The following is a 24,689-nucleotide window of genomic DNA, read 5'->3' as shown; positions in this document are numbered from 1 at the left end:
CATTCATGCACAGTGGAAAGCCAGTCGGCTGTGAAGGCTGCCTCTCTGCTGGGGGGGGGGGGGAGGGTTGTGCCAGCCTGGGTGGGGAGGCAGAAGGTGCCAGCTGCCAGTGACTTTGGACAAGTTACTCCTCTCTAACCCTCAGTCTTTTCTTTTTGTCTGCAGGATGGGAGAATTGGCCAGAGTAGTCAGGAAGGGTATAAACAGGGTACTTATTCTCTGGCACCCTCCTCAGGCAGCATCTCAGTGGTGTATCTTGGGTTCAGGCTTCTTGTGGGGGCTCACTCAGTCTGTGCCTTTGTGGCTGGGCTCCTGCTTTTCATCTGCCACCCTGCCCCTCTTCCCCTGCCTGGCTCTAGCCCTCTGCTTGCTAGGTTGGGGTCTGTGGGTGCTCTCACTTCGAGGTCCCCCTGGCCTAGATCCCTGCTTCTTGGAGACAGAAAGAGGGCAGGGCCCACAGTCTCATCATAACCCTGGACTGCCAAGTCCTGTGCTGTTCACCGTGAGAGTTCGGCATGTTTGTTGAGGGGGTGAAGGGCTCCCGTTCATCCATTTTTCACTCACCCACTCACGAGATCATTCAACAAGCCTTTATTGAGTGTGTGCTGTGTACCAGGCATGTGCAGGGACAGCCGTGGCCATTCTGTGCAGGGGAAGGTCACTCTGGCTCCTGTGAGAGAAGCCAGCTGAGAGACCGTCACGAGAAGACGCCTATGGGATGGAGGAATGATGGTGGCCCAGGGTGCTGGCAGGCCCTGGAGTGGAGGTGTGTCTGCCTTGACATTGGTGTTGGAAGGAGAGGACTCAGAGGGGGCACGGGGACTGTGGTTTGGTTGCTGTGTGAATGAAGACTTGCTCTTGCTTCTTGGCTGAGGGGCTTTGGACAAGGCTTTTGCCTTTGCTGAGCCTCTGTTTGCTTATCTGTGAAGTGGGGGTCACAGTGACCCTGGTTGGGAATGCCAGGGAGTCAAGTGAGAAGCCAGGACAAGTATTGACTGGGCAAACTGTTGAGCGCTGAGCAGCAGCTGTGTGCATACTGGGGCTGATGGTGAGCTAGCAGGGAGCCACCTGGGATGGCCCCGGTTGCACAACAAGAGGTGCCTGGCCTGACCAGGTGGTGGCACAGTGGATAGAACGTCGGACTGGGATGTGGAGGACCCAGGTTCGAGACCCTGAGGTCGCCAGCTTGAGTGTGGGCTCATCTGGTTTGAGCAAAGCTCACCAGCTTGGACCCAAGGTCACTAGCTTGAGCAAGGGGTTACTCGGTCTGCTGTAGCCCCACGGTCAAGGCACATATGAGAAAGCAATCAATGAACAACTAAGGTGTTGCAACGAAAAACTAATGATTGATGCTTCTCATCTCCTTCCATTCCTGTCTGTCTGTCCTTCTCTCTGACTCTCACTCTGTCTCTGTAAAAAGAAAAAAAAAAAGGTGGCTGACTTCTGGACAAGGGTCTGGAGGTCGTCAGGCAGATGGGCCCCCTGTCCTTGATGATGGTCTGAGAGGCCTGGGCCACTCCAGTAACCTCTGTGAGCTACCTCTCAGTCCTGCTGCACGGGATGAGGCCTTAGGCCACTGGATACAGCCCTCTTTCTGAGGGCTCCTGACTATCAGGAAGTTCTCCCTTAATCTAACCTTCGTTTCTCCTGTCCTGAGCCCTTTTTCTGTGGCGTGGCCATTGGTAGCCTCAGGGGTTGGATTTTTTCATCTCTTCCTATATAAGTAGGCAGCTCACCTTCTGCCCCACGAGATAGCTGGTGCCACCCTGCCTCCCTTCCCCTGACCAGTGGACAGAACACTTGGCCAGTACAAAGCTGTGTGACTTCTCCCCAGACCCACTCTTTCCTCCTGACCTGCTTCCCCCTCAGGCGTTCCTGGGGCCTCTCCGTGTGTAGACATTGTCAAGTGCTGTGTGTCGGGACAGGCTGTGTCTCCTGCCTGCCTTCTTTCCTTTGTTTATTCTGTACTCACTCAAAGACCTTTAGTGGCTCTCTGTCACCACAGGTCACCTCCCCTCACTTGGATCCGAGGCTTCCGGGCCCCACACTGGTTGTCTCCCAGCCGCTTTCCTGCTGCTTCTCTCCTGCACTCTGTTCTGGAGCCCAGACACGCTGCTGGCTGCTGGCGGTTCCTGAGGACCCTGCTGCCCTACCTCAGCTATGGGTCTGCCCCCGAAGTGGCTCGTCCCCCCACTGCCAGAGCTCCAGCCCCTTTTCAGTTTTTCGCCATCCTACAAGTTTCCTTCTGCCTCAGGGGAATTAGTGCTTCCTCTCCTCCACCAGGTGGGAGGGGGCCCCAGAGGGCATGTGACTTTCACCTACTCTGGTCCCTAAGGGGCAGCACAGGCCCAACGCTGATGTGACCTCTCAGACTCTCTCAGCACCTTTCTGAGGTGGCAGGGAATGTGCTAACTTCCCATTGTACAGCTGGGGAGACTGAGGCCCAGGAAGGGAGCATGACTTGCCCAAGGTCACATGTTGTATAGTTGGCAAAGTCAGGGTGGACTGGAGCTTAGGATGCCAGACTCTTGCCAGTGCTGTGCCCATCCAGTCTGCTCATGGCTGGGGAAGAGGTTCTTTGGGGAAGACTGTCCCTTTCTTCAACCCTGACCTAATGGGAACACCCAGACTAGTGGCAAGTGCTGATGGGAGAAGCAACACATGTCTGGGAAATTGTTTCCCTCCATCTGGTATAGAGAAGGTTGTTTTTCTCCAAAGTAAAAGTCAGTATTAAGCTGTGCCATGGTGGGATGCTCACTGAGGCCAGAATGGATGCTGATGGGCTAGCAGATGGGCTGGACGGCTGGTCAGAGGAGCCTGGCTGGGCCAGGGAGAGCCTGACCCACAGGGCAATGCCAGGAACTGTCCCATGGAGATTCCTGTATAAAGAGAGCTGCAGGTGCAGAGCTGCCCCTGACCAGCCTGGGGGCATTGGTGAAGCTTACCTGGAGGACGGGGCATTTGGTCTGGGTCTTGCTGCATGAGTAGTTTTCTAGGGACCAGTGGAGGGATGTTGTTCTAGGCAGAGGAAATAGTGCAGAGAACAGAGTGTGGTGTGGCTGGAACAGTGTGAGATACTAGCTGGATAGCAGGGTGTATTATGCCAGGTTAGAGCTTGTACTTGGTCTTGTGGGCACTGGGAAGCCATTGCTGGGTTTCCAGCAGAGATGGAGTGTGGGAAAATTCATTTACTAGAATGTAAATCAATTTTAGGGCAGAATGGAGGATGTTTGAGGGAGATACTGAGGTCTGAAGACCAGGCTGGAGGCTCCTGCAACAGATATTGATTGATTGATTGATTGATCGATCCATTGATTGATTCATCCATTCATTCAACAAGTGTTTCTTGAAGCTAGCTATGTATTGGACACTATTCTGGACTTGAGGGTACATCTCCTGGACAAGGGCTCTGAACTGAGCTGGGGTCACCAGGAACTCTGATAATAGCCTGGAGTATGGGCTGGGTATGGAAGGACATTTGGTGTTCAGATTCTGGAAGGCAAAGTGAAAGACTGTGCCAGGAGGGCACTGGCATTCACTAAGGACCTCCTTGTGTGCTGAGTGTTCTTCATGCCGACTCTAGAGATTGCCCACTGGAAAACTGAGGCCCAGAAAGGTGAAGTGCTTGTCCAGGCCACCCAGCCTGGTGGTGAATGAGTGGGCTTGGCCAGAAAGTCTGGGTCTGCGCAGCCCATGAGCCCCGTGAGCCTTGCCAGGAAGTGTCGTGGTAATTGATATAGAGCAAAGAATTAGGAAGAGGGCTGACTGGCTAATGAGGAGTTCACCCCTCCTGGGGCATTTAAAACATGATTGGATTTTAACTCATCCATCGGGCCTGGGCTCTGGCTTCTGTGTCAGAAGCCAGCTTTGACTTGCTGCCTCCCTCAGACCACCTCACCATCCTATTGGGAGAAAAACAGCCCCATTTGTTTCCCTCAGAGAGAAATCAATATGTCTTTTTAATGAGCCAGAATGTCTTCCAGCAAACCACTCTCCGGCTCTCCTGTGGGGCTGCCTTCCCCATTCCATCCCTGTCTGCCCTGTGGAGCTCTGCTTTGCTCCTCTGGTCTCCTTCTTCCATCCCCAAGTTCAAGTCCTGGTGCTGGTGCTTAGTGCTGTGTGATATTGGCAAACATCTTGACCTCTCTGGGCCCCAGTTTCCATCTAGATTGGAAAGCAGGAAGAGAAGGCTTGGCTGCCTGTGAGGTGCTATATGAATGTGAGGGCTTGAGGTACTGGAGTTGGGGAGAGAGGGCTGGAGTGGAGGTAGACAGAGCAGTGTGCCCAAGGGCTGTGCCTGGCTTCTCCAGGAGAGTGGTAGGGAAGGCTTCCACCCACCCACCCACCCACTTACCCATCTATCCATCCGTCCATTTTTCTCTTTCCAGCTCTTCTCCATTTATCTGGCCACCTACCTCACCCAGCTACTCAAACCTTATATTCAGGCCTGACCTCTGATGGTGCAGTGGATAAAGCATTGACCTGGAACACTGAGGTCACCAGTTTGGAACCCCCTGGGTTTGCCTGGTCAAGGCACATATGGGAGATGATGCTTCCTGCTCCTCCTCCTTTCTCTCTCTCCTCGATCTCTAAAAAAAATTCTTTTAAATAAATAAAGAAAGTAAAAAAAAACAAACACCCTTATATTCATGCATTTATTCACCCACCTTCCCAACCATCTTCCCAAGAACACTTACACAAAAGCCTTGAATGCCAAGCCAAGGATTTGGAAACTCTCTGAGAGGCACTGGGAACCACAGAAGCCTTTTGGTTCTGGAGGAGCCCTCTGGTTGCTGGGTGGAAGATGCATTGTAGGAGACAAGGCTGGAGGAGGAGGAGGAGAGACTCATGAGTGCTGCCTGCCTGGGGCCGTGGGGGTGCTGAGGAGTGGGTGCAGAGGAGAGATTCAGGTGGTTAAATGAATAGGTCTCTGAGATGAATGTGGAGCGAGGGAGAGGGAGACTCTGGAGGGTTCTAGTCTGGACAACTTTCAGGATTGGTGGTGGATGGGGGTTTATTTACAGGGGTGAGAGTGCAGAGGGAACATTTGGTGGTCTGGGGACAATACGACATATCCATTTTAGACATGATTTGAGATTCCTGGGGATGTCCCAGGGCAGTGTCTGGGAGGCCTGCTTCTCAGCAGCGAGTAAGCCTGGGGCTGGGACAGACTGGGGACTGATCAGCCCAGGGACAGTAGTTGGGAGTAGGTGTGAGGGAAGGGACAAGAGAGGGGAGACTGGAGGCTGGAGAACCTGGGAAGGGCCAGCGTTTAAGGGATGGAGCCCACAAAGTAGGAGGAGGACCTGCCTGGGGCCATCTGGTGTCCCCAGGGTGCGAGGGGGAGAGTTTCTAGACAGGGTCTTCATGAACATTGAAGGGGACAAGCTGCATGTTCATCTTCACTGAACTCTGACTGAAACTCAGCTTTTCTACCATGAGTGGGATCAGTGGCAGTTCCTGTGACTGTCCCCAGGAGCAGTCACTGATATTTCCATGTCACATCCTGGTTGTTGTAGAGCTCTCTGAATGTCACCCACAGTCGTCCCTGCTTCACAGTCACACAGTGTCAGACCCATCACTGGCTCTGGTTACTCATTGTGTTGACAAGGAAGCATGTATAATTCTCTATCACAAATTTGTGTTTTTATTTTAAAATTTAAAATTTTTATATTTTAATTTTTTAAAGGTTTTGTTTATTGATTTTAGAGAAAGGAGAGAGAGAGAAAGGCAGTGGGAAAGGAGCAGGTATGTGCCTTGACCGGGCAAGCCCAGGGTTTTGAACCGGCGACCTCAGTGTTCCAGGTTGACGTTTTATTCACTGTGCCACCACAGGTTGGGCCACAAATTTGTTTTTTTAAAAAATATTTTGACAGTTATTTTAATGTAACTGGCTTCTTTCCTTTCTAATCTTAAGCAGTAAAAAAAATTATGTGCCTCAAAACATTATTCTGAGAAAGGGCCTGTGATCTCCCCCTGGGCCGGGAGAGTGTAAGAAGCACTGTTTCAGGTGAGTGGGTGGGCCGGGCCGGAGGCTGCCGGCCTGGAGGATGGTAGGGGCTGGGGTGGGGTGGGTGGTGTAACATGCAGTAGTGTGTGCAGGTGCAGGAAGGGACACCCATATGGACATGTACATACGTGTGGCTAGGGCAGGTAGGGGGAGCCTGTGGTAGGGGTCAAGCCCCAGAAAGCCCAGGGAGAATGCCATCATCCTTCATCCAGCTCAACCTCTCTGTGTCTCCACTGAATGTGTCCTGGTGGTTTCTGGAGGGCAGGGCCCATGTCTTCTTCATTCCCAAGCCATTGCAGGCCACGCCCAGTGGGGGTGCTGAGGAAATGAATACTGTACAGTGGGTGTTAAAAGGAGGGGAAGGGATTGCTGGCGAGGGAGGGAGGGAGGCTGCAAAGCCCTCCAGCACAGATATCCCTCCTTAGCCTCCTTGCTGCCTACAAGTGACAGGGATCTCATTCCCTCCTGAGACTGAAGTACCCCTGAGCTTCGGCTCCAGGTAGGGCTCCGGGCACAGGGAGGGGTGGATATGCTCTGCCCTTGGAGAGCACAGCCTGATTGGGGGTGAGAGGCCAGGACAAGCCACACTCAGTTTGTAGCTGCTGTAAGGAGGGGGGATATCCAAGGTGCTGGGGGTCCAGAGGAGGCATCTACAACCCCTGCTTGGGACTCCAGGAGGCTCTGCTCCAGGCACACCTTTTTATGGGTGGGCTCCTGAGGCTGGCTCAGCTCATAAGCAGTGGGACCTCAGTCCTTCTTCTTAGCTGGAGCTGAAGCGGTGGCGTCTGGAGCGTCTTCCTGGCTGGAGCGTGCTTCCCAGGGACTGGCCACCCTGGGTTTCCTGCCAGCCTCTGGGTTTGCTGGCAGCCCTGTTCCCTCGTCACTGCCTCCCCCACTCCGGCTGTCTGCACTGGCGCTGCGGCCTGCTGGACATCTGGGAGTCAGAGACTTTGGCCAAATTCAGTGAGTTCTCAAATTATGAGGTTTGAAGAAGTGGGGTTGTGGGCAGGGACAGGAAGGAAGGAAAAGCTCATCCCTCATCCCCTCCCCCTAAGGAAACTCGGTCCACTGAGGCTCCATGGCTTATGAGCAGAACCAGTCAGCCGGGGCAGGGCTGTGTGGCATGTGGGGGGTTCCTTGTCGCTGGAGGCATGTAAGTGGAGAGAGGTTTAGGACCATCTGCGCAACAGGTCTGTCCACTTGATGAAGCAACTTTCTGTCCCAGCTCAGCCACTGTGTCACCTTGGGCAAGTAGTGCTGTCTCTGGACCTTCATTTTCATATCTGTAAAGTGGGTATGATGACTGCCATGCCTGTCTCCCAAGGTGGCCGTAGGCATGAACAGAAGAAATCCTTAAGCAAATGCAAGATGGGTGTGGGGTTCAAATCCCGGCCCTCTCCCTCACCAACTGTGGCCTTGGGCAAGTTCATGAGACAGGATGACACCTCTCCCTTGCACCACTCCTTGCTGTGGTGAAGGTTCCGGTGGCAGCCTGTGACAGCGGGTGCCCCAGCAGGTGCTTGAGTTTTTTAAATTGTTGCATTTTTATTGTTCCTTATAGCAGCTGTGCTTCATTATTTTTTGTTGCACTTTTTATTGAGGTCAAACATGCATGTGTGAGAGCTCTCAACTCTTAATGTTCAGCTCAAGGCATCTTTCCATAAAGACACACTATATTGTGACCCCACTGAGACCAAGAAGAATATCTCTAGTCCTGGATCTCCCACCTCGATCCCCTGTGGATACTCCCCCAAAGTTACCACTGCTCGAACCTCCTTCATGGAGGCTAACTCTGCCTGACTTTTCACTTTATATACTTGGTAAATATACTCTTGGCTCTTTGATGCCATCTATGCTGTTGCATGCATTGGAAGTTTGTTCTTTTTCATTGTTGTATAGCATTCCATTCAATGGATGGGCGACAGGTTTTCTCAGCCTTGGCACTGCTGACGTTTGGGGCTGTTTTGTGCATGGCAGGATGTTTAGCGGCATCCCTGTTTTCTACTCACTGATGCCAGTGCCTCACCTCCTTAGGCTATGGCAATAAAAAATGTCTCCAGGCAGGGCCACATGTGCCCTCAGGGTCAGAATCATCCACACTTAAAATCTGCCTCCTGAATTATTCTCCCATTGGTGACCACTTGAACTGTTCCCTGGTTGGGGCTATTATGGACAATATGTGCCTTTTGGTGGACTTACACTGGCATCTCTCTGGGGTGTGGACACAGGAGTGGCCCTGCTGGAGCTGAGCATGGCCTCTGCTTTGCTTTGATAGATGCTGCACAGAAGCTTTCCAGTGTCACTATTCATAAAGAGAAATGGAATGAATGAATGAAGGAGTTAGTGAGTAGATCTCCTCTGTAAAGCCCAGAGCCTGCAGTACAGTTGACATTCAGAATGGTAGCCACTGTTACGATAGTGCAGGCTGCATGGGCTCACATGTGGGGTCCTGGGACAGGGGCACACTCTGGGTACCCCCTGGGGACCAATAGGGGAGGGACCCCCATATAGAAGCTGGCCCAGCTTCCCTGCCTCCTTTCTACACTTGATTTATATAGACAACTGAGGCCCACCCTAGAAAATGGATTAGATTTCAGATTTGACAAAAATAGAAACAAACTTGGCCACCCTAGCCAAACCCAGCACTGTCACCCCACCCACCCTTCCAGAGCCCCCCAATTACAGAAACCGTGGCTGTCAGCTGGGCCTCCAGGATAGAGGGTGGTGGTTGCCATAGTAACTGTGCAGGCCTCTGGCTCCAGTTCCTGGAGAGGAGGCTGCCCCTAGGGGCCTGCCTGGGTGTCAGGCGCTGCCCCTCGTTTTGGCCACTCTTCTCCCTGGAAGTGGCAGGTTTGACCCCTGGCACGGTGCCTTCCTTGGTGACTCTGTCTCCCTACTTCATATCCCAGCCTTCTCAAGACTCAGCAGCCGGGACGTGGGTTGGAGTTATGGTTCTGATCCAGCTCAGCTTCTTACTGGGGGCCTTGAGACCAGCACCCCTCCCACTATCTCCTGCAGACTGGTCCTTCCTTCCCAGCCATGGAACAGCCCCCTTTTTGACCCCTGTAGGATTAAACAGATGGGCTGATGCTTACTTAGCTCATGGCCAACCCAGGACCACTCGGGAGGAGACAGTGTGAATGAGAAGGGAAAAGCAAATATTTTACTGAGCACTCGCCTGTCCAGGGTTCCTCACATTCCAGGCCCTGTTTGCAGAGCACATGGCTGAGAATGTAGGATTTGGAGTCGGCAAGAGGCAGGTTCAAATCCTGCCCATTTCATATCAGCTGTATGAACCTGGGCAGTTGTGTGTGACTGGAACCCTGAAACTGGCTCTGGTGCCTTAATTTCCTTATTGTAAAATGGGGGTAACAGTACTACTTGCAGTTTTAAGGAACTTTGCTTAAGTCTTGGAGCAACTAACTCCACATTGCCAGAGCTGAATGGATAGAGTTTTTTGAAAGGCTTTGAGTGCCTGATCTGTGGTGGCGCAGTGGATAGAGTGTCGACCTGGGACATTGAGGTTGCTGGTTCAAAACCCCTGGTTTGTGGGCTTGCCTGGCCAAGGCACATAAGAGAAGCAGCTATGAGTTGATGCTTCCCGCTCCTCTCCCCCATCCTCTTTCTCTCTCTCTCCACCCCCTCTCTAAAATAAGTAAATAAAATCTAAAAGAAAAATAAAAAGAACAGCTGTGAGGATTGAGCATGCTGCGAGGCGATGTCCATCCAAGGGGCTGAGATAGCATCTCTTATTTCTACTCAAGGTCATGCTAAGTAATCAGCAGACAACGCCAGGCAGCACGGGATTCTCAGTCCTCTGCTGGTGAGGTTCTGTTTTGTTTTCTCCCCAGAAGCCAATGAACGATAGACCCTGGGCCCTGTTATCTAGAGGTTGGTGAAGGAAGGGGCTATTTCTGCTGCACGGCATACGAGGCTATGTGGGCCCTGGGTTTAGGGCCTTGTGCTCTCTGCCTTGTGTGCTTGCTGTGAGCTTTAAATGAGATAACACATGCAGTTTGATTAGAAAGCTCCTTGGCAAACAAACACTCAAGAACACTTGAGAAATGTTTGCAGTTGTTGCCATTTTCACTGTTGCTAATCTGGTGCCTGGCACACAGCAGGCACTCAATACATGCTCATTGACTCACTGCTGGTTCATTGACCCCAGTTCTGAGGACCTGAGAAGCAGAGCAGGCGCTAGGGTTTGGGGCTAGGGGTAGGATAGGGCCTGCGCCACAAGGTGGGGCTGGGTCTGAGCCAGGGGTGCGGGTGGGGTTAGGTAGTGGGGTGGGGGCTCAAAGCTCCTCCGAGATGCTTGGTTGTTTTGCTTTCCCAAGCCAGGTGGGTGTGTGGGAAGGCTTTGGCTGCCAAGGAAACTATTGATTGGATCGCCATTGATGTGTTTCCCCATCTGTGTTCCTCAAAGGCGCCTATGCAGCCTGTCAGGGATCTAATAATCAGCTTCAAATGAGTTCTATACTGAGCCTGGACATTTGGGGAAATGTGGGGTTTCAGTGGCTTTGAAATTCAGCCTGGCTCAGGGACCCCACAGATGGGGAGTCTGTTGTCTGAAGGTCGCTTTGTTTTGGGCTTGCTATGTCTCTGGGATGGCTCGCTGTTCTCTGTTTCCCATCTGTGCAATGGGCAATTGGACCAGATGCTCTATGAAGACTTTGGTGGGGCTGTTCTGTGACAAGGTCACCCTGGCAGAAGTGAGGGTCTGAGTGATGAAGTAGGCAAGGTGGCAGGGTCTCACTTGCATGGCCACAGATGCCAGGTGGGGGGCTTTGAGCCTTGCTGTGGGAGGCAGTGGGGAGTCACTGAGGACCACCTGCCCTTATGGAGTTGGCGTGCAAACCCCTACTTTCCCTATTATCCAGAAATCCTGTACCACTCTCTTGGGGCCTCAGTCCTCCCTCAAAGTGTCCCAGAAAACTAGAGCTTGCCCTGCTGAGTTCTCAGAGAGTTCCTCAGTAACTAATCGTGGAAATATAAGGCATTGGGCCAGGCCATGGAGTCCTTCAGGCTGGAGACCTCGACTCCCTCTGACAGTCTCCTTCCCCACACCGCGTGGTCTGGTTCAACTTCAAGGCGGGCTGGTGCCTTTGATTCCCCAGCTAGTGAGGAGCATGTCAGGAACCGTGGGCAGCGATGCCAGCTCTGACCTAACTTCTGAGCCTCACAGGCTCTTGGAAAGGACCCAGGCTCTGCCATCTGGGATTTCCCCGAGAGCCTCAGGGCAGGGCTGAGACTGTCCATCTCTGAATGTCTGCAGCTGAGCAATCTAGAGGTGAAACCTGATCCATCTGCCCCCTTGGGGGATTCAGTACCATGGGCAAGCTGGATGAGCAAGAGAGCCAGCACCAGGCAGAGCTCTGGGCACCACCAAGTCAGACTGTTTAGGCTGCTCAGTGACTGTGTGACCTTGGGCAAGTCACTCTAGCTCTCTAGTAGGCCAGTTTCCTCATCTCTCCCCCGTGGGCTGTGATGAGAGCTAGGGGGCCTATCATGCAGTAGTTGGGGTTACTGCCAAGTTCATTACTATGATACCAGCTAGACCAGGTGAGCAGGGAGCATTTCCAGAGGGGATACCTTGTAAGTGGGGAAACTGCTTCATGAAAAGCTTTAAGAAGAGCTGACAAGTGAACTGGGCTGTGAAGGATGAGTAGGAGCTTGCATGGTAGAGATGGTAGGGGGGGGAGGGAAAGTGCATGTAGGGTATACTTGGGGACAGCAAAAAGTTCAGTGCATGCCAAGCAAGATGAGGTCAGAGGAATGCACTAAAGTCAAGAGTCTAGGAGTTCTTGGTTGTCAGGCTAGGTGATGGAAACCATGGTGTTTCTGAACAGGGAGAGGCACACTCAGAGTTGAGCTTCAGGCAGATTATTCTGGCATGAGCAAAATAGCATGGGGATGAGGAAAGCAGACTCTGGTTTTGTATCCCCTGCTCAGCCTTTTCCCAGCTGGCGACCTTGGGCAAATCCTGCTCCCCTTTGTGTCTCAGTGTTCTCATTTTTGAACGGGACTTATAATAGCACTGCAAGGATTAAATGAGAGAACACTTGCAAAGTGCTCTGATAGTGTTGGGCACACAGCATGCCTGGTTATTGTGTGGGGCAGACTGGAAGGGCAGAGAGCAGCTGGAGTTACAGGGGAGACTGCTGAGGGTGGGCTGAAGACTCAGTGGAGGGAGGGTGGTCACAGGCAGGGACAGACCATGCATCACAGAGGAGAGCACTGGCCTTGGAGTCCAGCAGACCGGTGTGAATCTCAGCCCCTAGGTTCTCTGAGCCTCAGTTTTCCTCATCTATAAAATGGGCCTGCTGACCTCTACTGCTCAAGGTCCTGGTGAGGAAAAAGTGGGGGTGCTAGGCTCCTGGGGATCCCCTGTTAAGAGCACTTTGAACTTGAAACTGGCAGGAAGGTCAGAGGGAGTGGAGAAGGAGGCTGGAAGGTGAGAGAGCACAACAGTCAGAGAGAAAGTTAAGGGGGATGGGGGACGTTCCCTAGTAATTAGAATGTTTGAACTTCAAAAAAGTTAATTAATGATGAAGCTGCCGCTGGAGCAATGCTTAGGCTAGAAGGGGGCCCTGGCAGTGACTAAAATTAATTACAGGCTGTGGTGGGAGAATGGCAGCAGAGGGAGGGGGCAGGAAGGAGCAGGGCTGGGCAAGGAGGGTCTGAGAGGGAGGTGGAGGAAAGACAGCATCCCAAGGTGAGCAAGGGCCCAGGGACGGGAGGGAGGCTGTTGCCAGGGAAACCAGGTCAGTCTTTCATTGGGGAAGAGGTGCCCAGCACCCCCTGGGTGGGATCCGGCTGGTGTGGCTATATCTGAGCTTAGAGCAAGGCTGTGAAATTGAGAGTGAGGGTTTTTATTTGGAGACAATCAAGAATCACTGGGAAGGGCCCAGAGAAGTTTACTTATTAATACAATAAACATTGACTAGATGCCTGTTACTGTCAGAGCTGTGAATGTAAAACCTCTGTCCCCTTGGAATGTAGGTTCGAGCTGTGGATAAGGACAAGGAGCATGCCAATAAGACAACTTCAGGACATAAGTGCTCAGAGACCATAAAACTGGGAGAAGGTGGTTCTTGGGATGGGAGATAGTGACCACTACAGGGGGAGAGATTAGGTGGGGACTTCTCAGAGGAGATGACAATGAAGCTAAAGGGTCAGAAAGAGCAGTTCTTGAAGGTCTTGGGAAGAGTCTGCCAGGTAGAAGGAACAGCAAGTGTAAAGGCCCTGGGGTAGAGTATGCCTAATGTGCTTGAGAACCAGGGTGCGAGCAGAAGGAGATGAGATGGGGTGGGCAGGTAAGGCTTTGCAGACCATACTGAAGGTTTGGTAGTTTATGCTGACAGAGACAGAGAGCCGGGCAGAGTTTTAACCCATTTAAGGAAGGAACCTGGAGAGGGGAAGAACCAGGAATGGGCTGTTTGCCTGTGTTTGTGGTGGGTGAGGGTATTATCTTCCAGGGTGCACTCTGTCCCAATAGCCACGATCCCTACTGTTTTGTCCTTGACTCTGTGTGCACATGGTTTGAGTGTGTCAGCATGCTGGTGATCCTGCTGAACTGCGTGACACTTGGCATGTACCAGCCGTGCGACGACATGGACTGCCTGTCAGACCGCTGCAAGATCCTGCAGGTGAGGCCAGCCTGCCCTGCCCTGCCCACCCTGGATGCTCCACTGTCTCACAAGCCCTGTCCGCACCCCACCCCCAACCATGTAGCACCGTGCGCAGCCAGGCACAGCCCAGCCACACCCCCACTCCCTGCCCTTGCAAAGCTGGCTGTTATCTTCCTCACTCCCAGCTGGTCTTGCCCCTTCCCCTTTGCCATCCCTTCTTTCCTCTATCCCCTCCTCTTCATCTCTGGGCCTCTGTCCTGGTCCAGGCCCCCATCTTCTCCCACTTCTTCTTCCTGGCCTCCTCAGTGTCCAGTGACCCCAACAGTCCTCTGCGGAAAGCCTGCTTTCACTCCCCAGTGCTCTTGGAATAAGGTCAAGCTCTGTAACTGGTCGTTGATGCTCTTTATGAGCGGCCCTGGTATTTCGTCTGTGTCCCTCCTGTTCTCATCTCCTGAGGTCCCAGATGGGGCTAACCTTTAGTACCTGCCATGATCCCGTGCAGTGCATGTACACCTGGAATGTGCGGGTTTGGGTTATACCCATTTACAAATGTGGAAACTCTCAATGTCATCTCCTTGGGAAAGCCAGATTCCTCCAGGGAGGAACTGCCCTCTGTCTCCTGTGTTTCCCCAGGACTCAGCAGTTCCCAAGCAGTCCAGGGCCTCAGGATCCCCTGGGGCACTTGTTAAAGATCCAGGCCTCTGAGGGGAGTTAGAAGTCATTAGCCTCAGTCAGTAGTAGGCTGGCTTTTCTACTAGGTGGTGAGTTCACCGAGGACTCACCTCTATGTCTGCAACACCCAGCCTCTTTCCTGACACACAGTAGGTGCTCAGTGCTCCTTTGTTGAACTGAATTTACTGCAGCCCTCATCTATCCTGGACAGAGGAGTTCCACCCAGGTCCTGTCCTCAGGAAATATATATTCATCTGAGCCTATGGTTAGGGACACATTTGGGGCTTCTTACTGAGCACAGGAAGGCAGCACTGAGACCTGTGCCTGGTGGGTGTGCCAGGCCTGTTCAGAGAAAGCTCTTCCTTGTGGGCTTTGGAGCCAGCTAGACCTGAGAGTCAGTTCTGGTTCTGCCACTCACCTGCTGTGTGATCAGAGGCAAATCGCTTAACCTCTCTGAGTCTCAGTTTCCTCCTCTATAAAACGAGACTAGTCATTGTGATAATTAGAAACGAGAATTCAAGTCAAGTATATAGCCCAGTGCTTAGAGATTATTAGGGAGAGCCTCTTTGTTGTAGCTCCCTCTGGGTTCATTGTTATTATACTGGATTTTAGGGAAAAAATAGAATGGGCTGTATTATCTTGGGTAAGCCCATTCCCCTCTCTGGGCCTCAGTCTCCTCATCTATGAAATGACTATATTTTTAAATCAGGATCTCTGAGGTTCCCTTCCTGCCCAGGAGAAGAAGTGTCAGGTCTTTTCCGGTCTCGTTGTGTCCATGACCATGTCCTGATTTCATACTGTGGCTCCAACCTCTGGGTCCTGCTCTTGAACCTCACATTGTCTTTTGCTTCTCATCTGCCTCCTGCCCTGCAGGTCTTTGATGACTTCATCTTTATCTTCTTTGCCATGGAGATGGTGCTCAAGATGGTAGCCTTGGGCATTTTTGGCAAGAAGTGCTACCTTGGGGATACATGGAACCGACTGGATTTCTTCATTGTCATGGCTGGGTAAGTAGTGCATCAGGCAGGACTGAGCCTCTGGTTTCCTGGTGACAATGATGTAGCTGCATGGTACTGTTGGACCAGCAGATTTTCCTTCCTTTCCTCTCTGGTAAGTTGTGTGTCAGCTATACTGGGTCTGTTTTACACTAACTATATGACCTTGAGAAAGCTAGCTACCCGCTTTAAACTTCAGTTTCCTCATCTGTAAAATTGGGGTAATAATAGCTGCATCCAAATGAGCACCCAGTAAATGTTAGCTGCTATTATTATTATCCTAGATCAGCAAGTCAGAGATAAACACAGATTCAAGCATTGTCTGACTCCAAAGTACAATTGTTTCTACCAAGACATAAGCTATAGTCAGAAAGTGGCCAGGTTTCAACTTAGCCCATTTGGAGTGCTTGTGCCTTGTTCTGCTCTGTGCCTTATTCCTGCTTTCCTGGGTCAAAACAGGCTGGTGGCTCATTCATGCATCCATCCAACAACTGGGGGTTAAATGACCTCCTAAGTGTCAGTGCTGTCGGACTATGGAGGACAGCAAACCCAGACAGAGGCCTTGTCCTTCCCAGCTGCTATCTGGGGAGGGGCATCCAACAGCTCTGTGGGTGAACGTGTCACACACACTGAGATGAAGGCTCTGAGCAAAGTGTTGTGGTTTTCTGGGAGCATCTCTGAGCCAGGCTCAGAGCTTGGCAGCTTGAGGACACAGAGCTGAAGGATCAGCAGGCATTAAACCATATCCAGTAATGGGTCAGCATGGCAGAAATGACCAGGGGGAGAAAAAGGCTAGAGGCCTGTGAGTGTGTATGGGCACATATGTGTGTGAATGAGAATGTATGTGTGTCATTGTATGTGTGAGTGTGTGCGCATATATGTGTGTGTGGTACTATTGAGAAGGGACAAGGGGGGTGGACAGACACGTGGCTGAGAGGGGAGTCATTACCACTCAGTCTATGCGAAATTCCACAGATATGTTCTGAAATGAAATGATGTGCCCACCAGTGTTAAAAGAAAAGTTACACCTCTTCTAAGCATCCTTTCTAAGAACCATATTCAATTTCACAACCACACTGTCAACAATTATTTAGACCTAACTAGAAGCGATGCTGGGTTCACATGGTTTCCTGTGAACCATGTCAACCCTCCATCAAGTTCCTCATTCTTATTCTCTTTTTGGTTTGGCTGGAGGATAGCCTTAAGTTATTCTGTTTTTTCAGTCTCGCCTCTCCAAACACATTTTCCTTTGATCTTTGTGTGGGAAAGATAGTTCTGTCTGCATTGTTCTAGAGGTGGAATTTCTTTCCCCCGGAACTTGGCACGTACTGCCATTCAAATCTACGTGCAGACTTGCAGGTGAGTCCAGTACAGTCTGGTTCTTCTTTCTTGGGAGTCAAACTGCTTTTTTCTTGCTAGAAGCTCACAGGGTTAGTTCTCCTAGCCTTTGGAATCCAGACAGTTCACTAGAGTAGGTCTTGGTGTAAAAGGCTTCCTGTGGGGCCTTTTAGAACTCAAGGTCAGCAAAAAACTCTTTTATTTCTGCTTTGGTTACTGCCCTTTCTTCTCTGATCTCTCCTGAAATTCCTATTCAATGGGTCCTTACCTCTTGTGGCTATTCTCCACGCCTCTCTTCTCTTCCCTCACAAATTTCATCTGTGCTGGGAGAGGATTCCTACCCTCAGTCTTCTGAATCACTGACCACGTTCTTCCCTCCGCAGACTGCTCCTGCTGGAGGCGTTCACCTCCTCTGTGTCTTGTGAATTCCCAAGATCACTGCTTGTTCTGGACTGTGTGTTTTTTGGAGCAGCGTGGGCCTGCTCTTGTTTTATGGGTGTGATGTTCCCTCGGATCTCCTTATAGATTCTAATTAGGCTCTGTAGAAGTCCTTGCCTGATCCTGAAGTCAGAAGATAATTTACAAAAAGCTTTAAAAAATGACCCTTATATCAATCTTACAAGGAAGATGTATCATGGATTTATTCAACTCGTTAATGAGGAACCAGCAGGATGGTAATTAGCAGAATTAGGGAAACGGGCATTGGAGAAAGAGCACGGGACTGAGCACGCTAGGTTAGAATCAGAGCTGGTTAACAAACTACGGGGTCATGAAACCATAACCTTTGGAGTTCTCTCTTCTATTAGGAAGACATCACTAATAAAATCTACAAGTGAGTATGTAAATTCACAGCGGCCAGAGCGTTAATTAACAGTCAATGGTGAATCAAACGTATATTCCCCTAATGAACTCATCCTTAGAGAAGTCTGTTAAATAAGCTCCAAAAGGACATGGCGAGAAATACTGCCCTCCCTCTGCCTTATGTCCAAGTTTTAGGATAATTTTTCTTACTTCCTGTTTCGAGGATGTAATCTGTTTCACTGGTTCCACTCACTGACTCCCACGAGCGCCCCCCACCCTGCCCTTTTGACTTCAGGAGTTTTCTCTGTTGCTTAGTGATCCCCCGGGACCAGTCCATATTTATAAATTAGGACCTAAGCGGAGCAGAGTGAGGAGCTGGCCTAGCTTCAGCCTTGTGATGAGGCCTCTTTCTGATATCGATTCTTGGTCCTCGGGTGGGGTCCACAGGCAGGTGTCCTCCTGGGGATGAGGGAGAGCTGGGTGCATGTGCAGTTGCGGTTGCGGTTGCTTAAGGTCTTGTGCTTGGTTTAGGGCAGTGGTCCCCAACCCTCGGGCCACAGACCCGTCCGTGGGCCATTTGGTACCGGTCTGCAGAGAAAAAATAAATAACTTATATTATTTCCATTTTACTTATATTTAAGTCTGAACGATGTTTTATTTTAAAAAAATGACCAGATTCCCTCTGTTACATCCGTCTAAGACTCACTCTTGACGCTTGTCTCGGTCACGTGATACATTTATCCGTCCCACCCTAAAGGCCGGTCCGTGAAAATATTTTCTGACATTAAACCGGTCCGTGGCCCAAAAAATGGTTGGGGACCACTGGTTTAGGGTTCCGCTGTCACCATATTAAAATTCTTTATACATTTTGATCAAGGGGCCCTGTGTTTTCATTTAGCACTGGGCCCCACAGATCACGTAGCCGGCCCCGGCTGGGAGCAGGTATAATGGAGACCCATGTGTGGGCTGCAGGGGGTCCAGATGACTCAGACCTGCCCCTGTACTCCAGGTCCTCTCCATCCTTTGTGCGTGGGGCAAGGGGCAGGAGGGGAAGCTGCAGCTCAAGGCTCCAAAGTCCAGCCCCTCAGTTTCGCTCCCACTCAAGACCTGTCCCCAGAGCTGCCTGCCCGTCCGCAGGGGTCCCAGCCAGGCTTGGTGCTGTAAATGTTCTGTTTCCCGAGTAACAGGCCTGACATCCCAAGGTTGTTTTCTGCTTTCCCGCTCTTCCCCATCCCCAAATTACTGACTCCATCTTCAAGCTACAGAGGAGGCAGAACCTCCACACTAGAAGGTTCTTCAGAGGTCAGAGCCTTCACCTCCACATCCAGTCGGCCCCTGCTTCCATGCTGCCACTGACGGAACTGTCTCACAAGGCAGCTGATCCCAAACTGGGACAGCCTCATGTGTTGGAAATGTCTTTTATTTACTGAGCTGAACTTTGTCTTCCTGTAGGTCCCACCTGATGGGACCATTCGTTCAACTTATTCATTTCAATTCAAAATCAATTCAATTCAAATCAGGTTTTTATTTATTCAGTTCAAAATCAGGATTTATTAAGCACCTACTAAATGCCAGGCCTTGTGCTGGGCAGTGGTGACAAGACAGATGCTGTTGCCACCTCATGGAGTTAAAGGTTTAGAACAGGGGTCCCCAAACTATGGCCTGCAGGCCGCATGCGGCCCCCTGAGGCCATTTATCCAGCCCCCGCCGCACTTCCGGAAGGGGCACCTCTTTCATTGGTGGTCAGTGAGAGAAGCACATTGACCATCTCATTAGCCAAAAGCAGGCCCATAGTTCCCATTAAAATACTGGTCAGTTTGTTGATTTAAATTTACTTGTTCTTTATTTTAAATATTGTATTTGTTCCCGTTTTGTTTTTTTACTTTAAAATAAGATATGTGCAGTGTGCAAGGGATTTGTTCATAGTTTTTTTTTTATAGTCTGGCCCTCCAACGGTCTGAGGGACAGTGAACTGGCCCCCTGTGTAAAAAGTTTGGGGACCCCTGGTTTAAAAAATGGATGCAAAGCAGATAATAAATACTAAATTGGGGTCAATGCTGTGGCAAAGAAGTATAGTGGGTCATGAGGGCATGGATCAGGGTCCTGATTTAGGCAGGGGTGTCGGCCTATGGCTCCCAGAGGAAGAGAGGCTCGGGGGTGAGGCAGAGCTGAGCAGGCAGAGGTGGGGGCCAGGGAAACTCAGGGAGAGGGGACAGTATGCAGAGGGTCTGAGGGAGCTACCTGAGGAAGAGGAAGGAGAGCACAGGGGACGTGGGAGCCCAGGGTTCCCAGGAGGAGATGGGTGCTGAGGAATGAAGCCAGGGCAGGGGCATGGACCTGATCCCACAAGGGTCTGGAACCAGGGTAAGGGCATCCCTGACAGACCCACAACAGTCCTTCATAATTTGGAAGGTGGCTTCTTTCCTTCCCAAGTCTCTCGTCCTCCACATAAAATGTCCCAGCACCTCCCACCATTTGTCAGAAGACAGATGAAGAGGCCTCACCTGCTGGACTCACTTAAAGTGACCAAAGCACCCTTGGTCCCTGGCCAGGGAACAGGATCCCAACCTCCCAGTGATGACTTATGAGCATGGGCTGCCTTTGTCCCAGTGTAATGTAGGATTGTGGTGACCTATTGAGTGGCTGTGCTCTCTGTCACTTCCAGGTGGTGTTCAACCGCCAAGCCAGGTCTCTCCTACCCTAGAACTAAACACAGTTGATATATTTTTTATTCCAAATATCAAACTTTGCATTTATTACTATTATTTTCACTTTACAGTGATCACTTGGAGACCTGACTCATTACATTTACTTCCTGTGCTTGATCAGCCCAGGACAGTAGGCCCTGTGGCTCCTCACCAGAGATTCTCTGCCAGTGTGTGGCAAAGCCCTGCTAATCATCCTGCAATAATTGTACCTACCTCACTGTTTTATTTAAGCTACCTTTTCCTTTCTCTGTCCATTAAGTGGTCATGAAAGATTCAATGACATTCTTGTTGAACTTGAGATATTCTTTACCTATATAATCATGCTGGTAATTCTTCCTCTTCCCCCTCTTCCCCTAACCAAAAGTGTAAGATGGCTCCTGCCAGCTGTGGGGAGAGACATTTTCATATTAAAAGCTTCCCCAAGAATTCCACTGCCGCGTCTCTAGGGTGAACCAGGGCTGGAGGGCTGGGTTTCAGGGACTACTTCAGAGTGAGGCTGAGGCAAAGCCTTGCCAAGGGCACAGCTGGCATGGGTCCTGCCATAGATGGGTGCAGGGAACAGAAGCTACCCCTTATAAGTCTCTGAAAACCTTTTGAATCTTCCAATTGTGACGATGAAGGCATCAAATGGAGCAGCTGAGGGACAAATTTGAGCAGACTGGAAAAGAGCGAGCTCCTCAATCCTCAAACATGTGCACAGCCTTGCACCCCTACTTGGTGCTCCTCAAAATTCAGGGAACAACAGACACTGGAACACATGTTAAAATACAGATTCCTGGGATTCACCACAGGGATCCAGACCCAGTAGGTCCAGCTGGACCTGAGAACCTACATTTTAGCCAAATGCCCAGGTGGCCCTGCTGCAGGTGATCTAGTTCATTTGACCTTCCCAGAGCCCCTCACTGTGAGTGCTGCAGGTGGAGATCACGAGTCCCAGTTCCTGGGCACACCAGGGAAGGGAAGAGGCATGTGCATGGCTCCATTTCTGATCAGCATCCAGGATCTGAATTAATTCTCATCACAAGTCGATGTACTTTGTAAACAGAACAGTGAGACTCCTCATAAGAATTTCTATTATTAATAATATTAACACAAATAGCAGTAATGTCAGTCACTCAGCACCTGACCAGGGTGTGGGAAGGAGAGACTGGGCTAGGATCTGTCACCCTCTGGAAACGTCTCCCGAGTGCACAGCTTCCTGCTCGGGCTCTTTCAGGCTCTTGGGAAATAAAACGTCAATAAGAATTATTCCTCAGCCCTGGACTAGAGCTTTCTAAAAAGATCAGGCAGGCACGTCCCCTCTGCGGTTGCTTACTGAGAGTTCCTTTTGTCCAAAGTGCGCCATCAGTGGGACTTTAAAAAGCAAAGGAAATTGAATCCTCTTAGGCATCATCCAGGGTGTGATAAAAATAAGAGCATCTACTGATTGTGGAGTACTCACTGTGGCCCGATGCTGTGCATTATCTGGTCTAATCTTTCAACTAGCTTTGTGAGGGAGGGACTGTGGTCAGTTCCATCTCACCAAGGAGGCATGGGGACAGGGAGTGACCTGCTCAAGGTCACGGGCTGGTAAGGGGCATGGCAGGAATTGAATGCAGGAAGCTTGGCTCCATGGGCTGAGTTTGAGTCCTGGTTCTGTGCAACTTGCTTGTTTATTTTTCAGGGATGCATTTAGCTGCAAGTAACCAAACATCCAACCAACAGTTGGCTTGAGCAAATTCTAGGGTATTTTCTCTGCTATAACATGAAGTTCTGAGGTCAGTGGTTACTGGTGATGGCTTTATGATGTCCTTGTGATTTTTCAGGCCTTTCTTCATGGTCATAGATGGTTGCTGAAGCTGTGGGCATCATACGTGCATTGAAGGCAGAGAGATAGGGAGGTAGGGCTATGCCAGCTGCATCAGGAAAACAGTGTTTTCTTTCCTAGATCCTTCTCCTGTCCCAGCACACTGGGCTAGAGCTGGATCTTGTAGCCATCCTTAGCTGAAAGGGAAGCTAGGAAAATAGGAAACATCATTGAATTAGGCTAAATCAACCAAGAATTGTTCCCTGGGGCCAGGCAAGATTGGAGGAAGAGAATGTCCATTGGGTGGGCAACTCTCAAAATCTGCCACATTACTGTCCCAGGGCCTGAGTCCTTTTGTTTGCTCTTTGCCAAAGCTGTGGTGCTACTATGTTTCCAAGTCCTGGTCTGAGCTTTCAATTCATCTGCCTGGGCTGACTGGGCAGGGTGTGTGAGCTGTTGAGAAATGTCAAGTCAACTACCAGCCAGTGCAAGCTCCACAGAGGTCTGTGCCTGCCAGCAGACCTGGCTGTGGTTATGGGCATCAGAGGGTCATCACTGGGGCAGTTTCCAGAAGCTGTTGTGGCTAGCCTCCCGTTTGCATGGCTCTCTGTGCATTTTCTGTAAGTCAAGGAAACACTGTACAAGCCAGGGCACCCTTCAGACCATCACATTGACTTTATCCCCTTATTTATCCTGGACTTTATCCCCCTATTTAGATCTGTCTGCTCTAAGGACTGGGTGCTCTGAGGGTGGGGCTGAGGCTGAGTCATATCTTGGAGTGCCCACAGTCTCGCCTTGGCCAGCATGGAGAAGGAAGCTCCATGACACATTTGTTTCATATCTGTCGTGTCCAGGCACTGCAGAGCTTGGGGGAGGGTATCTGGGGCCATTTCCTTTGAGCTGAACTGGCCATTAGGTAGGTGTGGATCTAGGAAAGTTCCAGTGAGAACCTTGGTGTGGATAATTTCTCAGTTGTGTATGGAGTATAGTGGGAGAGAGAATGGTGATTACTGCTCAGGTCTGTTTCCATGGAAACAGGATGCTCAATGCCATGGGGGAGGGGGTTAGTTACCAGAGAGTCTCAGGCCACGGGCTGACAAGCCAGATACCAGTTAGTCATGAATCAGGCAGGACTCTCTCAGTAATATAGGATAGGAATCCACCAAATAGGGTTTAAGAGTTTATCATCTTACTGAAAGTCAGAGGGCCCTGGCTTCAGGGCCTGCTTGATCCAGAATCTGAAAAATTGTCACAAGACAGTATATCCTCCCATCCTACAACTGCTCGTTCCTCTGTGCCAACCCGCATCTCTGGTAGCTTTCCTCTCTGTTGGGAAGTGGATGGGTGGCCCTGAGGTGCACAACCTACTCCCTCAGGTTCAACACAAAGGCCCTTTTCTTTTCCCAGCTCTTCCAACCAGTGCGGAAACTACCTCGCTTGGCTTGGATTGGCTGGCATGGGTCATGTGTTCACCTCTGAACCAACCACTGCAGCTGGAATGAGGCAGCACTTTGATTGGCCAGACCAAGATCAAGGCCCACCACAACGCTTGGTAGGAGGTTGGCCCCACCCATGCCACATGGCCTGAGAGTGGAGAGCTTGGAGGCAGCAAATCCCAGGACTATTACCCCAAGAGCGGAGAAGGGACCTCCAAGCAGGCAGAAAATACCTCTAGTTAGGTGGTTTACCAGAATTCTGTTTGCTAACTGGGCTGGGAATTCTTACATTCTCACAATCCTGAGAATTTGGGGTTGGTAATTCCATTTTGCAGTTGAGGAACTGGAGGCTCAGAGAGATTAGCAGCCTGCCCCAGGTCACAGCACCTGCATGAGCCAGATCTGGGATATGCTCACTTACAACTGCCCCCAGATCTCATGCTGACTCAGGGTGAGGGGTTTTACTTTTCCAGAGGCCAAAATATGCTCCCTGAGCTGCCCTGGAGGACCTAGGCAACAGCCTCACTAGCCCTCAGAAGGATGAGAGTCCTTGGAGAGGGACATTTCTCCCAAGCTTTGGTGGAGCTGAAAGTATTTCTACCTTGTTGTGGCGCCAAGACTACTTCGTGGCAACGTGAAGCTAATATTTCATGAGAGGTAGATATAAGGTGTATTTTGGACATATTCTAAAAAATCATATATTGTCACTGATCTGAAGTTCAAACTTAACTGAGCATCCTGTATTTATCTGGCAACTCTATCTGGAGATAAAGTCACTGGAACATTGTCACCTGCAGAGCCCTGGGGAGAGAGACCCAGGTTCTCCTGCTGTGGTAGCCCCCGAGCTGCCCTGGTTCCGCCTGCCTGGGGTCTGTCTGTGAGCCCTTCCTTTGATTTTGTAGCCCTAATTCCCCCTTTACTCTGAACTTGGCCTGAGCTGGTTTCAGAGCTTTGTGTTTGTTGGGCAGATAAAATATGTATTATGCTCACTTTGTTAAAGTGGTGCTGCCCACGTGGAGGCCGTTGTCCAGGTGATATTAATGTGTGTTGAGAATCCTTGTAGCCTGGGGCTTGGTTTTGGGATTAAGCCTTTCCCACCCTTTTTGATGTGGGGCGGTACAATCCAATCATGCCTCAGAGAAGTGACTTTGTATTAGAGACTTTCCTATTTTGTATATTGGATTAAAGGTTGTGAAGCTAGACTATAAAGTGGGGGCAGAACAGGAACTTGCTCTCTTGGTTCCTGAGATTATCATTAGAGGAGAAAGCAGAGCAGAGAGCAGAAGGAGGCCACGTGGCGTAGGCCAGGAGA

The 24,689-nt window shown here is 50.6% G+C and overlaps 1 protein-coding gene across 3 annotated transcripts in view; it reads left to right on the top strand.

Moving 5' to 3' along the window:
• CACNA1I (calcium voltage-gated channel subunit alpha1 I) overlaps positions 1 to 24,689 on the top strand; it is a 107,354-nt gene that overhangs the window by 17,467 nt on the left and 65,198 nt on the right. For 2 of the 3 annotated variants that reach the window (XM_066257469.1, XM_066257459.1), the window contains exons 1-2: positions 13,564 to 13,659; positions 15,187 to 15,320. In XM_066257469.1, the coding sequence (XP_066113566.1) occupies positions 13,567 to 13,659; positions 15,187 to 15,320 (227 nt within the window). In that variant the 5' untranslated portion in view covers positions 13,564 to 13,566. Of the gene's footprint in view, positions 1 to 13,547; positions 13,660 to 15,186; positions 15,321 to 24,689 lie in introns of those variants that run through there. The other variant, XM_066257479.1, reaches the window with a different exon arrangement.

Source organism: Saccopteryx bilineata, chromosome 1, assembly GCF_036850765.1.
Source record: "Saccopteryx bilineata isolate mSacBil1 chromosome 1, mSacBil1_pri_phased_curated, whole genome shotgun sequence".
Taxonomy (NCBI): domain Eukaryota; kingdom Metazoa; phylum Chordata; class Mammalia; order Chiroptera; family Emballonuridae; genus Saccopteryx; species Saccopteryx bilineata.
The sequence above is the reverse complement of the archived record's forward strand: the minus strand, read 5'-3'. Positions and strand labels throughout refer to the sequence as shown.